Source organism: Euphorbia lathyris, chromosome 3, assembly GCF_963576675.1.
Source record: "Euphorbia lathyris chromosome 3, ddEupLath1.1, whole genome shotgun sequence".
Taxonomy (NCBI): domain Eukaryota; kingdom Viridiplantae; phylum Streptophyta; class Magnoliopsida; order Malpighiales; family Euphorbiaceae; genus Euphorbia; species Euphorbia lathyris.
In genome coordinates, this window is record NC_088912.1 from 32,256,600 (window position 1) to 32,269,710 (window position 13,111).

General features: G+C 33.1%; 1 protein-coding gene across 1 annotated transcript; it reads right to left on the minus strand.

The window, feature by feature from the left end:
• Nucleotides 1-5,878: 5,878 nt before the first annotated feature.
• LOC136224248 (ACT domain-containing protein ACR9-like) lies at nucleotides 5,879-9,322 on the minus strand. The gene is made up of 6 exons (XM_066012525.1): nucleotides 8,961-9,322; nucleotides 8,316-8,531; nucleotides 8,131-8,236; nucleotides 7,076-7,427; nucleotides 6,468-6,752; nucleotides 5,879-6,308 (listed from the first exon to the last, which is right to left on the minus strand). The coding sequence occupies exons 1-6, from the start codon at nucleotides 9,112-9,114 to the stop codon at nucleotides 6,162-6,164; spliced, it is 1,260 nt and encodes a 419-aa protein (XP_065868597.1). The 5' UTR covers nucleotides 9,115-9,322; the 3' UTR covers nucleotides 5,879-6,161.
• Between the last annotated feature and the right edge of the window lie 3,789 nt (nucleotides 9,323-13,111).

Consider the following 13,111-nt stretch of genomic DNA (forward strand, 5'->3'; position numbering starts at 1 on the left):
TTCAACACAATATATGGCATGAAAATTAATTCTATCCTGTTTCCAGCCAAGAAACAGACTACCCAGATTTGCATCTACCATAATTCACTCAACCTAGCTCACACGAAACACAATGGATTTCCAAATCCTTTTACAGGAATATACTTTAAGTAGTTAGGAACACTTTTGTATGAATAAACTTTCCCAAATTCTGAATCTAAGGTCCTCAAAATGCTACATCAACATGGCTGCCTCACATGGCATTCAATTTCGAGGCAGTCATGTTCCATATACGTTTTCTTCATCTATATATGGAATTAAAGTCCCATATTTTACAGAGGGTTTCATAACATATATAGGAACATAATTTATTCTTTATTTATCTTCAAATTTGAATAATATCAAGATGAAAAACATGCTCCAAGATGACTGAAAGCAGTACCCTATATTTCTGTTTAGGGCACTTGATACATATCTTTCATTTGGACAACCTATAACCACTTTAAACAACAGAAAAACTCAACAAACTCAATCACAATTCATCCACAACAAATCCTATAATCATACCTAGGTATTTTAGAATCTCAAACTCATAGAAAACAAGCTAAAATAGCATACTAACCTTCAACTTGTGTCTATCACCTAGTATGCTTCCTAACTTGACTTGTTTGGCTTGAAAATGGAAGAAATTGGAAGATTTTTCTTTGGAGGATGTTAGGGTATGAAAAAGGAAGGTTTGCTGAAGCTTTGGTCGAAATTGTGGCTGAATATCATAAGGATTGAGTTGTGCACATCCTTTTTAAAATGAAGAGGTGTATTTTGTCTTAATATTGGGTGACACCTCGTGCTTGCTCACAAACCTCAAATTCAGCCCTCCTAAACTGTAAGTTAATTAATTTAGGACATATGAATTCATTCATTCATTCATTCATTCATTCATTTAAGTCCTAACTCAATTAACCAATCGTTACATCTTAACGACACATTAATCGCCTAGTAATCGCACGGTAATCGCATTATGCATATGAAACTTCTACTGACAATGAGATGAATCTAAAATGTATGTATTCAATTATGAAAACATATATGAATGTGGGAAGACTCATATGTTAGGGTTTTAAGGATGTTACAAACATGTAGAAAAAACTCATAAAAACAAGAAAACACAAAAAAAAATGTTAAAAACACAAAAATATGGAAAACAGAAAAACGTGAAAAACGCAAAAAAAGAGTGAAAATTTGTTAAAACACGAAAACGTGAAAACACAAAAAGTGAAAAAATTTTGAAAATCACGAAAAATAAAAAATATTAAAAACAAAAAAAAGATGAAAAAGTGGGAAAACACGCAAATGTGAAAAAACGCGAAAAACATGAAAAAGCGAAAAACACGAAAATGTGAAAAATACGTTTATTATGTTTTTTCATATTTTCATGTTTTTTGTTTTTTCGTGTTTTATTGTTTTTCGCGTTTGTTCACATTTTCGTAATTTTCGTGTTTTGTCACGTTTTCGTGTTATTCACGTTATTGTATTTTTTCATTTTTTCGCGTTTTAGTTTTTTCGGTTTTTCCTTTTTTCGTATTTTTGTTTTTTTTTGCGTTTTTGTATTTTTCGCATTTTGTTACCTTTTCGTGTTATTCACTGCAAGCATGACAAATATTGTATATAATGAAAGAATGAATAACATATTGATTGAATGTCCTGATGAGATGATATGAGATAAAAATAAGGGAACTCATCACTTTAAGCTAATTCAATTAGATATATTGGGTTATTGTAACCTAATGAATAATAGAATTCAAATACTTTGGTGATCATGAAATTCCATTAAACAAAATAATTATCATCAAGATAAATTTGTGTCTAATTCTTATGATTTTTTATATGTAATTGAAGTTTATTAATACAAAGACTAAATGTGCATATCTAACGTATTGAATTTATAAAGTCTCTTGATGTGCAATATTAGAAAAAGTATTGATTTATTATATTTTATAGCATTAATAAATTGATGTTGATTCCATTTCAACGTAGATTTATAATTCCTTTATATAATAGATATAATATTGATTTTTTTTTTTGAAAAGGTACAACAACTTTAATTAAATACTGCGATATAAATCTTTACATAATACATGCACCAACCAACTAGGCACGATGAAAGTATCAGACTATATAGCATTGGAATAAGATTGTATAACTAACAGGACGACCTCATTCGCTATACGAGAAATAAAAGACATAAAAATGTATTGACGATTAGAGAGGACCCCTCTACTATCATGGATCATAGCACCAAATTCAGAGATGTCCATGCGGGAAGAGTTGAGAGAATCTTCCACATGTTTCGAGTCACTGTTCGAAACGAAGGCCGCCTGGACCGTCTATGTGCTCAAAATAAAAAATCCACCCCAATTTTCTACGATTAGTCTCTCTAGGCGTTTTATTGACTCCTATGCGATAATGAACTAAAGCATTTTTAATTGTGAATTTTTTTTTTTGCTTTATTATAATTTATTTTTAAGTTGTTTTGAGGGAAAATTATAAAATTGGGTCAAATGGGAGACCCATTTACATATTTAACTCATTTACTCAACCTACTACATATCTATACTATGTTTGTGTGACTTTTCCAAAATACCCTTACCCTTTCATCTTCCCCCTTCTCCTTTCTGGTTACGCGAACAATTGCTCTTCCCCAAATGATTCTCATACCTTTGATCTTCCTCTTTTCCTTTAAATTGCGCGAAATCCGCACCACTTCTCCAAATCATCATGTATTTCTCTTCTTCCTCTCTTCATCTTTTGATTCTTCATCTTCCTAATCCTAGAAAACGATGTCATGGTTCTTCATCTTCCTGTTCCTGCTCATTTCTTGGTTTCTTTCTTCTTGTGACCATCGAAGAAATGGTAATTCTACGTTATTTTCATCGCTTTTCCCAGTTCATCATATTGTTTTTGTAGAAAAATGTAAGTATATACTGTTTTCTCTGCGTTTTTTCCCAGAAATTCACTTAGCGTATGCCGTTTTCGCGAAGTCTGATGGGAGAAATTTATCGACTTAACTTCGTGAAACGATGACTACGAGAAGTTTGAGAGGTAATTCGATAAATTTCTCCCACGGACTCCACGTAATCATTGTTTCGTGAAGTCAGAGCGTCACATTTCTCCTCGCAGACGTTGCGAAATCATCGTTTCGCTAAGTAAAATCATCTTCCTTGCACATTTATTTTCTGCATACTTCTAGAATCCTCATTTTGCGAAGCCAAATCTTCCTTTTTTTCTGACTAACACGATTAAATTTTTCTGAAGGTGGTTGAATACATAACATTCCGCAAGAAGGCGGTGTCCTCGGATGCAGATGGGATGACTTTCCTTCTGATACATGGAGAAATTCTCATCAAGATTGGTCACATTCAACTTTAAAGTGATTAGTTAAGAGTTATTGTGCCAATCTTGTTCTGTACCGTGAGACACATTCATCCCAAAAACTCTGGACCTCCATTTCTCATCCCAAAAGGTCTGGACTTCCAATACAGGGAGAAATTTTCGTCCAGATTCATCACGTTCACTTTAAAATGATTTGTTAGGAGTTTATTGTGGCAATATTGCTGTAAATTTTGATAATGTTATGCTTTTCATGTTGTTATTGTGGCAATCTTATTGTAAATTTTGATAATGTTATGATTTTAATGTTGGAATCCCTTGTTGTTGTGCCTTTTGTTGTTATATACCACTTTGCAAATTTTGTTAAAAACACGTCCAGATTTCGCATATGCTAATTAAAATTATCAACTAAACCAAACATTAGCTCGCAGACTTCGCGAAATCATCGATTTCACGAAGTCAGACGGGAGGGAGACAACCGTGCCGTAAAATTACAAACACATTGAGGGTATTTTGGAAAAGTCACATAAACATAGTTTAGATATGTAATAGGTTGAATAAATGGGTTAAATATGTAATGGGTCTCCTATTTGACCTAATTTTGTAATTTTCCATTGTTTTAATGATATTGTTGTTGAAATGGTGATGTTTGCACAATTTTAAAGATATATGTTACAAATATATGTGTTTTTCTATATTAAATAATTTTATATTGTTATTTTTAGATAGTATAATACATATTTTAATTGAATTTGTATAATAATTTTTTTGATTAATAAATAAAAAATATAAAACTACAAATCCGATTAATCTCTAATTAGTATCCGACTAATCCCCAATTAATTCTCGAGGGCATGTCCGCCCGACTAGCGCCTAACATTGTTTACAACCTTGCGAGTCGGTTTCGATATAAACGTTTTGCACTCCTACCGACAGGAGTCAGCATATTGCCTTCCACAAAGCAATTGCCTTTACGATTGCTGCCGAGAAAACACCCACATAACACGAGCTAAAACATGCCAGAAATGATCTCGCTGCATCACGTCACACAACTCCAACTCCACATCGACCAACATCAGGGAATACCGATGCGTCAATGTTACATTTCACTGCTCCAAGCGAATGTTTTGTCCAACTAGCAATCCTCATGCTACTTGGGCCCGACACCATACTACCCTTTTTGGTTTTTCATTGTATTCTAATATATTTCTTAATTAATCTTATATTTTTATTTTAAAAAATTCCAATTAAAAAAACAAATATGTAAACATATATATATTAAAATTACCAAAAGGTACAAATCATTGGTTTTTATAAAAATAAATAAATCATTCACATCTAATTAAATTCTATATAAAAAATTAATCAATTTTTATTTTCAAAACTAATTTAATTTGAAATAAAAAATCATCTATAAAAAATTATATATTTTAATTTGAAATATACATAATACACTAGAACATTATTTAAAAATAAAATATATCAATTTATTTTTTTTTTAAATTTGCGCAGTGCGCTTACATTAAAGAAGAAAGAAAAATCCCCACTAGGCTAAGAGTTTCACCACATCAATTTATTTATTTATTTATCTAAAGCATATAAAACTTTCATATTCCGTGGATCACACAAGTTTTCGACTAGTTATAATAGAAGCTCAATACCATATTTGGATTAGTCATTGTTTTTATCGTAATGGAATCATAAATACACCATTTAGTTTTTTTTTACAAATTTATATAATTCCCATTGCAAAAAAAAAACATGAATCCTTATTACGACTAGCTCTTGTATTTTTATTATTAATAATTATTATCTATAATTCTTATTAAATAATAAAACAAAAAACTAGAAAAATATGAAAAACGTAAAAACACAAAAATATAAAAGTACGAAAAACGGAAAAAACATAAAAACACAAATAGTGAAAGAACACAAAAAATGGCGAAGAAACTCGGAAAACATAATGGTTTAGCATTCCTTACTTTTTTTTCACCCACACCCACCATTCAAAAAAATATATAACTTTCACGATTGAGACGCATTCCAATAGAAGGAAACATAAACAAAAATCAAATTAATATCAAACATTCTTTACATTCCTTAACATTATGTACGCATATAGACTTCTGAGAACCAATAAGACATAAAAGAATCGTTACCACGGTCTCTACAAATTGATCATTTTTATAAAACAACAAAAATCAAATTAATAACCACAATAAAAAAATCAAATTAATAACTTTAACTAAGCAAATATAAATATTGTAACGATAATTATGTTTTATCAAATTTTTTAACCACCCCGTTTATCTCTCTAATCAGAACCAGTAAATTTATTTAGGAAAAAGGCATTTTGAGCAAACTAATTTTTTTTTTAATTTTAGTCTATTGAGAATCTGATATTTCATTTGGATATGGTCAGTTATTTTTTATTATATTAGGCCGTTAACTTAATACATGTTTTGATCCATGAGTGTGATTTACCCTAAAAGTAGCACAAACTAACTTAATACATTAACAAAAAAAATGGGTTTCATTTCAGAAGCTCATTTCACAAAGGAGTTGGGAGTCTCAGACTAAATTTGTCAAACAAATATTGATTATTTGCAGATTGACTCAGTCCAGAATCCACAAAAGGTATTTACAATCATTAGGAAATAAGCTCAACTTTACAAAGATGCAATTACCGAGTAAATGGTGATTCCAAAAGACAATACAAGCCATTGTGCATCTAATCAACTCAGAATTTATGCACTGTACAAATGACCAAATTTCCAAGGAAATTATAAATTCACTCACCAGCCCATTAGTGTTCTTCTAACAGTATCTACAATCTGATTTCTAGTTGCACTAGTAGATGATTGAAATTTTCCATTCTCCTCCAGAAGAAATCTGTAAACCTCCCATTCCCGATCCGACGTTGAATATCTTCCAATTTCAGCCTACAGACAAGACAACGCTGCAATTTGTTACACATACTTCACACAATAGTTCACATTTATTCTATTGATATACTCAGAGAAAGTAAAGCCAATGGCTTAGCTATTTCACTGAACATTTAACAAACATATACAAATTTTTTCATGCATCAGTCTTCTTACCGAGAATACGCAGATCCCAAGTGATTTTAGAGCAAGTGTAACATCGTAGAAAACTCGTGGTCTTCCCTTTCCAGATAGTTCAACTGGATTAGCAACCAGAAGTTCAGTATCAGGACCTCGGTTTGCAATAATCACGCGTAACGGGTGAAGCATTTCCACCTTCAATCGAGAGCACAATCCATTTTTCTTCTCAGGATCCACAATCTTCTTCCCATCCTTCTGCTGAATAAATAAATCTAAATCACGATATCCATTTTTCTTTGGTGAAAATCGGCCATAAGATATCTGGAAAAAGAGAGAATGAACTATAGTAATTAATATTAGGAAACATTATATCAGTGTGAAAAATCAGAACAACTCCATCAAGGTAAGAGATGCGACAATCTAGTATGCGGGTACATTGATAGAGAAGTATGAACCTACAAAATTGAGGTCAATAAACTCCAATAATATCATTTCTTCAGCTAGGTATGATTCCCATTTCCCACAATAGGATAGCTAACATTCAAAAAATTGACAGAGCTAATGCTTCTAATCCAGAGGATAAGAAGTTTAATACTGGCAACCTAAGCATCTGGGAAATGAATATGGAATGCACCAATAGATACCTGAATATTGCAGTCTTTCAAAGTTCTCATTATATCATAAAGAAGACCCTTGTGATCAACGCAATGTACTTGTAGCAATGTATGAGCAGGGCTCAGTGAATTGTCTATAGATACATTGGCCTTTTTCAATTTTGACATATCAGGGCTAAGAACTTGTGAATGGATTTCTTTATCTGATATCTCAAAATGAAATAATTCTTCTGCAATAACTGGGGAAAGTGAAGATATGCCCTGATGACATTCATACTCTGGGCCTGTCAGCTCAAGTTCGCAGCTGATACATGATTCACCTAATACAACATGCAATTGTTCACATGTCTCGTCTTGTCGTTTCTTTGTGTGTAGCAACTCCCTGGAATAACGTTTATAGCACATAATAGCAATTAATAAGCAGAATGAAGTTTTGCCTACTAGATTTTGATTCAAAACTTCCCCATGTTTCATAAAGTAGATTTGTACATTGACAACAAATTGACTCCAGCCAAAGCTGCTATCTACGAATCCATGTCAATTTCACTAGTTCTGTTCATAAGGATTTTGGAACCTCAGTGTAAGGGGGGGACAAATGGTTCCAAAGAGTTGGCCCGGTGACACTCAACAAGGAAATAGAAACACCAACCCCTACATAACGAAAGGAGGCACAGCCAAAGAGAGAAACATATCAAACTGAATATTAAGCAGACCGCATCTTCATTTAATCACCCATCCAAGTCCTTATATTCAACAAAAACTTCACAAGATTGCAAATAAGTTAAAAGATGGCAAGTAAGGAGTGGTCCAAATAGGAGCTTCAGGACCTCGTAGTCATTGATTAATGGAATGCAATGCATGAAATGCGAGAAGTTTACAGCTATAAATTTGATAATGTTCCTTATTCAGTTCAAACTCTTACATTGACCTCCTAAAAATCATCAATAGCAAAAGCTTCAGCCATGAAGAAAGAAATATTAAATAAAACACAATGTAGATAGCAGACCAAGACCTGATACTAGATCCCATGTGTAATTGTTAAAAAAAGTCAAACAAAAAGACAAAATGAGGAGAAAACTGCTCACTTGTTGTCTGTTATGAAGAAGAGGTCCAGAACTCTGCCATCTGGAGTTGTTGTAACCTTGACTCTTTGAATTGTAAACTCCAGTTCAGAGAGAACCTGAGTAACATCTAAAAACATTTACAAATATGCATTAGATTCAAACATCCAGAAACAAAAAACAGCAGCAAGCAAAGAGAACCATTATACCGTGCAGTAATCCTTTTCTATCAAGGCAAAAGAACTTCAACAAGTAAACTGGAGATGAAGTGGACGATGCAGGTTGTTGGTTAAAGAAAAAGGAAACTGAACAAGATGGGCAAATAGATAGAAGACGGTTCTTCAAACTTGACCATCTTACAAGAGAGGGAGAATGGGGAACCACCCAGAATACCACGTAGCACCATTTTCCATCGGTAGAGACATCTATACGCATAAAACATCCAAAATAATGTAATTTCAGCCATAGATGATTAATAATATAAACATGAAAAAGCATAATGCTTGCTTTCTTTATACTCAACAGAACAGAAATTATCACCACTATCACCATGGTAGTCTACATATAATGCTTATTCTGATACCTAAAACAAATTCCACTAATATAATCTACAAATTCCTATTATTGCAACTTCAACTTAACTACAAGTTCGAAATCTGAAAAATGCCCTTTTAGGCGTTGTTTAATTCAATGTTGGAGAAGAAATTACTAACTGTTAATTTCATGGCCCAAATAACTATAAAAGCACAGAAAAATTCGATGTTATGATTCAAACCAAACACATAAAATCCCAGAAAATACAGTTGAATAGAAGAGCAGAAAGCAGAAGAAATATTGATGAGATAATCCAATACCTCCTTTGGTGATGTACAGTCCAAAATCGAGAATTGTTCTGCAAATATCGCAAGCTAGACCAGTACTATCAGGGCAATTAACGGTGATGACATGGGGCTCTCCTGGCTTATTTCCTTTCTCGATCAGAACAGCGTCGTCGCAGGGTATTCCCATAACGGGGAACCAGCGATGAAGGTAGGACGAAGTCCTCCACCGGCGTTGAGTTCCTTGTCACCGATTATATTTCCCGATTTTGCTACTAGAGTCTAGAACCTTAAGGAGGAGATAAAAGCGGTAATGAGTAACGGAGGAGGAAGGCAATCCAGCGAAATTATTGGCTCTTGTTGCAAGTGTAATGTTTGGTGAATGTTTTGAAAGAGGGAGCCAGGTCAGCAAATAAATGAAAAGTGGCGAAGTGGTGGTGGTTGGATAAAGATTTATCTGTTCAATGTTGATAAGAGTTGACACGTGTGACGATCATACTGTAAGTCTGTGACAAAGCTAATGTCATCTTTTTGTTCACATGCTATCGTCAGGGCTGGTGGCGTATTCTGATCAAATTAAAGCTAATTTAGCCAGCAGGCAGCCAGTCTACTATGTTTACCTTAACGAGACAATTTCCAATTTTATCAAATTTTAATGTGATATATATTTTTAATGTTATTTTTCTTGCAACAAAACAACATTTGGGAAGAGTTACATGGAGATTATTACTTGAAAGAAGACTTTACGGGGAGATTAAGCTTTTTGGAATAACTAAACCTTTTGTTTTTTTTTTTTTTTGAAAATGAACCATTTCATTTAAATAGAGTTACACAAAAGATCATAGCATAAAAATTATCCACCACAAAAGACAATCAAGATCAAAACCGAGCACCCAAGTGAAAGACAAAACAATCCAATTCGCTGAGTGAAGAAAGAAAAATACTTCAAAGAATTAGAACTAACAAGAATGTAAATACAGTTATCAAGATTCTAATAACATAATTTATATAAGATGCAAGAACACAAAATATGAAAGCTGTAGCGAGACAAACCACATCTGGATCTAGATCTTTGAGCCGGTAGGAAGCTAGCCGAACTACTTGAACTTTTCTGACTTCATCAGTTGGCAAAGGAAGGAGATTAAAAAAAACAGCCATGAATAGCACATACGAACCAACAAAAGTTGTATGGAGAGACTGAGTTCGGAACAATAAGAACAAACCTATTGATGACGAAGAAGATATTACAGTTGAATAGATTATTTTTCCTTTCTTTCTTACCGCGATCTACTACCTTCTATGAATCCGTTATATCTGACTAGAAATGGTGATGTTCTTTACAACCACCCCCAGTTCCTCCAATTCTTCTTAGTGCTAGTCTAATTTCATTTATAATTTAGGGGATGGAACATTTTTTATGCGATCCTTAGAATAATGGATAAAGCCAAGTTGAGTTTTTAAAATAATTCAATAATAATAATCAATTTATTAATAATCAAAGAAAAATACATCATAAATAAAGTAACCACCCATTCAAAATTGTCAAAATGAGAGTTGGATATCGAAGAATGATTGTCTAACCATAGATACTTGAAGGTGTATTGAAAAGAAACTAACATAAGGTGCACAATCGTCCCTTAAAATGCACCTACTTCAAGACCTGAAAGATTTGATAAAACATTGAACATCAAAATAACATTTTAGCCAAAGATTAGGTGGATACGACTAATGGTAGAGCATAGATTATAAAGAAATCCGCAAAATAACTCGATACATATTGTTAATGAAGTTTAAGTAGGTAGTGATTGAGTTATTTTTTGATATTGCAATTTGAAATTGTGGTATTTATATAGTCTATAAATGTGGTGGATTGTTGGACAAATGAGATTTAGCGTCTTCTTGACACTATTAATGAGGTAGTAGATTGTTTGCGTTTACACTCTTCTTTACTTGTATGTTACTGTTGTAGCCTGAACTAAACAATAAATTTATTGAATGGGAGATCAATCGATGAATCTCTGAAGGAAGGCGGTCCTTCCAAACAGGTTGATGACATAGACGTTCCTCGAGGATCGAACCTCCTTGATGAAGGTCGAAGGTCCCTTGATGAAGGTCGAAGGTCCCTTGATGAAGGTTGAACGTCTGGATGAAGGTTGAACGTCTGGATGAAGGTTGATCTTCCTTGAGGATTAAACCTGTTACAGTGTGGGAAGCGATCTTCCCACAAACGCTCCGATGCTTAAGTCAGATACCGTCAAAATATAGTATTATTTTCTCTCTCTAAAAGCCAACCCTTTCTCCTTCGAACTTAAACCTATTTATAGGAATAAGGGAAAAAGTTACTTGTGAGCTATCGGTAAGATACCGTCCTGAACGTGGGTACGGTTATTTAGGTAGATAATGGGTTACGTGTGTTATGGTTATATCAATTGCTCCCCACTGTTATTTTTGGATTATTTTCAAAAATAAGAGTGAGAAAAAGATTTTCTTATCCCCTGAAAAATGATTAAAAAAAATCGAGTTCCTTCCCGTTGAGTAAAAAAAAAAAAAATCGGGTTCCTCCCGTTTTCGTATTTTCACAGGATAAAGCTTGGCCTGTTTATTCTGATGAGGATAATTTTTCTAATTTCTATCTCCACTAATTAAAATAATGATAGGTTCAGAACCCTATCCTTTTCCTTCTACCGAGGTAAAACAAGAGTCGATGTCTATAGTAAACCAAAGTCATCGTTTAATACTTAATTTTGCTTCAATTTCGACTATATAAAATAAGGAAAACGTTGAAGATTTAGTCACGATTAGAAAGAAAATTTTCTGTGTTTAAACTTTTCTGTCTTTTTCTATTTATCTCTATTAGTCATTGACTGATAACACATTCTTGTTATTTAATGTGAAGATTCTTCTAGAAATATACAAGCCATTAGTATTACAATCTACATTTGACCTCTGTTAATATCATTATTCATGTAATAGGAGCTTGGCAATAAAAGGGTTTTTGGTTTTACAATGCTTGAAATGATTTTAATACTACTTTTATGTTAAAAGAGTAACTTCTGCGGGAACTATTTCTATTATTAGCCCTAGGCACTAGCTCCGAAGCTATGATAAAATCCACTTGCACTGTTGAATATATGAATATGGATCTATTCAATCAATTTCCTATTTGTAGTAGTAATTGTTATTTGGTTTTTCTGGTCGTTTTAACAAGTACTTTTCTATGAAAAAGAATGAGATAAATTATAACAAATATTACTAGAATCCTCTTCCATTTAGGATTTTATGGGATAATCTAGAATATTAGTAGGAATCCAAATCCTATTCTGTTTAGGATTTTATGGAATAAAATAGAATTATAATAAATATTAGAATCCTATTTCGTTTAGGATTCCATGAGGCAACTCTGGTATTTAAGGATGTCAGTACAGGATTTATTTTTTACCTCCACGGCACATCTTTTCTGCACCGGCCAGCTCCTTCAAGTATATCGATTTTACAAGCTTTTTCAAGCCCTCCGACCCGCGTCGGCCCTCTTCCTCACGTGCGCCGATTTTGCCAAGCTTCTTCAAGCATACCGATTTTCTCTCCTTTGTACCTAATCTTGGTGTATTTGTGGAATTTTTTCATCCTGCTCTTGCCTTCGATTTCTTGGCTCGGAAAAAGCTCCGTTTTCAGGTTATCCTTACCCTTGATTCTGAAATTTTGTACTTGTAGGTTATAACTAGGTAGACTCTCTCCTGTTTTCACCCTTGAACATGAAAACTAGACTAAGGAAAGGATGGAACTTCAGTTATGCCCTCAAAACTTAAGACGGGGCTGAATATAGGTTAACTATAGCGGTTTTCTGATCTAAATGGAATTTAGGAAAGCTGAACCTAAGAGCATACCATATTTACTTGTTGCTGACTATCTCTATTAGCCTTTCGCCTTGGATCCCTTTAGTTGCTTTTATTTAATTATGTGGAAAGTATTTTTTCATGATTGCAATACTTTATTGGTTAACACTTTCCATGCAAAATTTGTCTTCATTCTGTAGATAATTTGAGCTTGACATGTTAGTTTTCTGCTATATTCCAATGTATTTGTCTAACGTTGGAGCTGAGAAGAGTTAGAAACTAAGGGGACTTTTGAATAAAATAATTCTCCAGTTTCAATTTTCGTAAGTGAATGAATATATAAAATAATTAAAA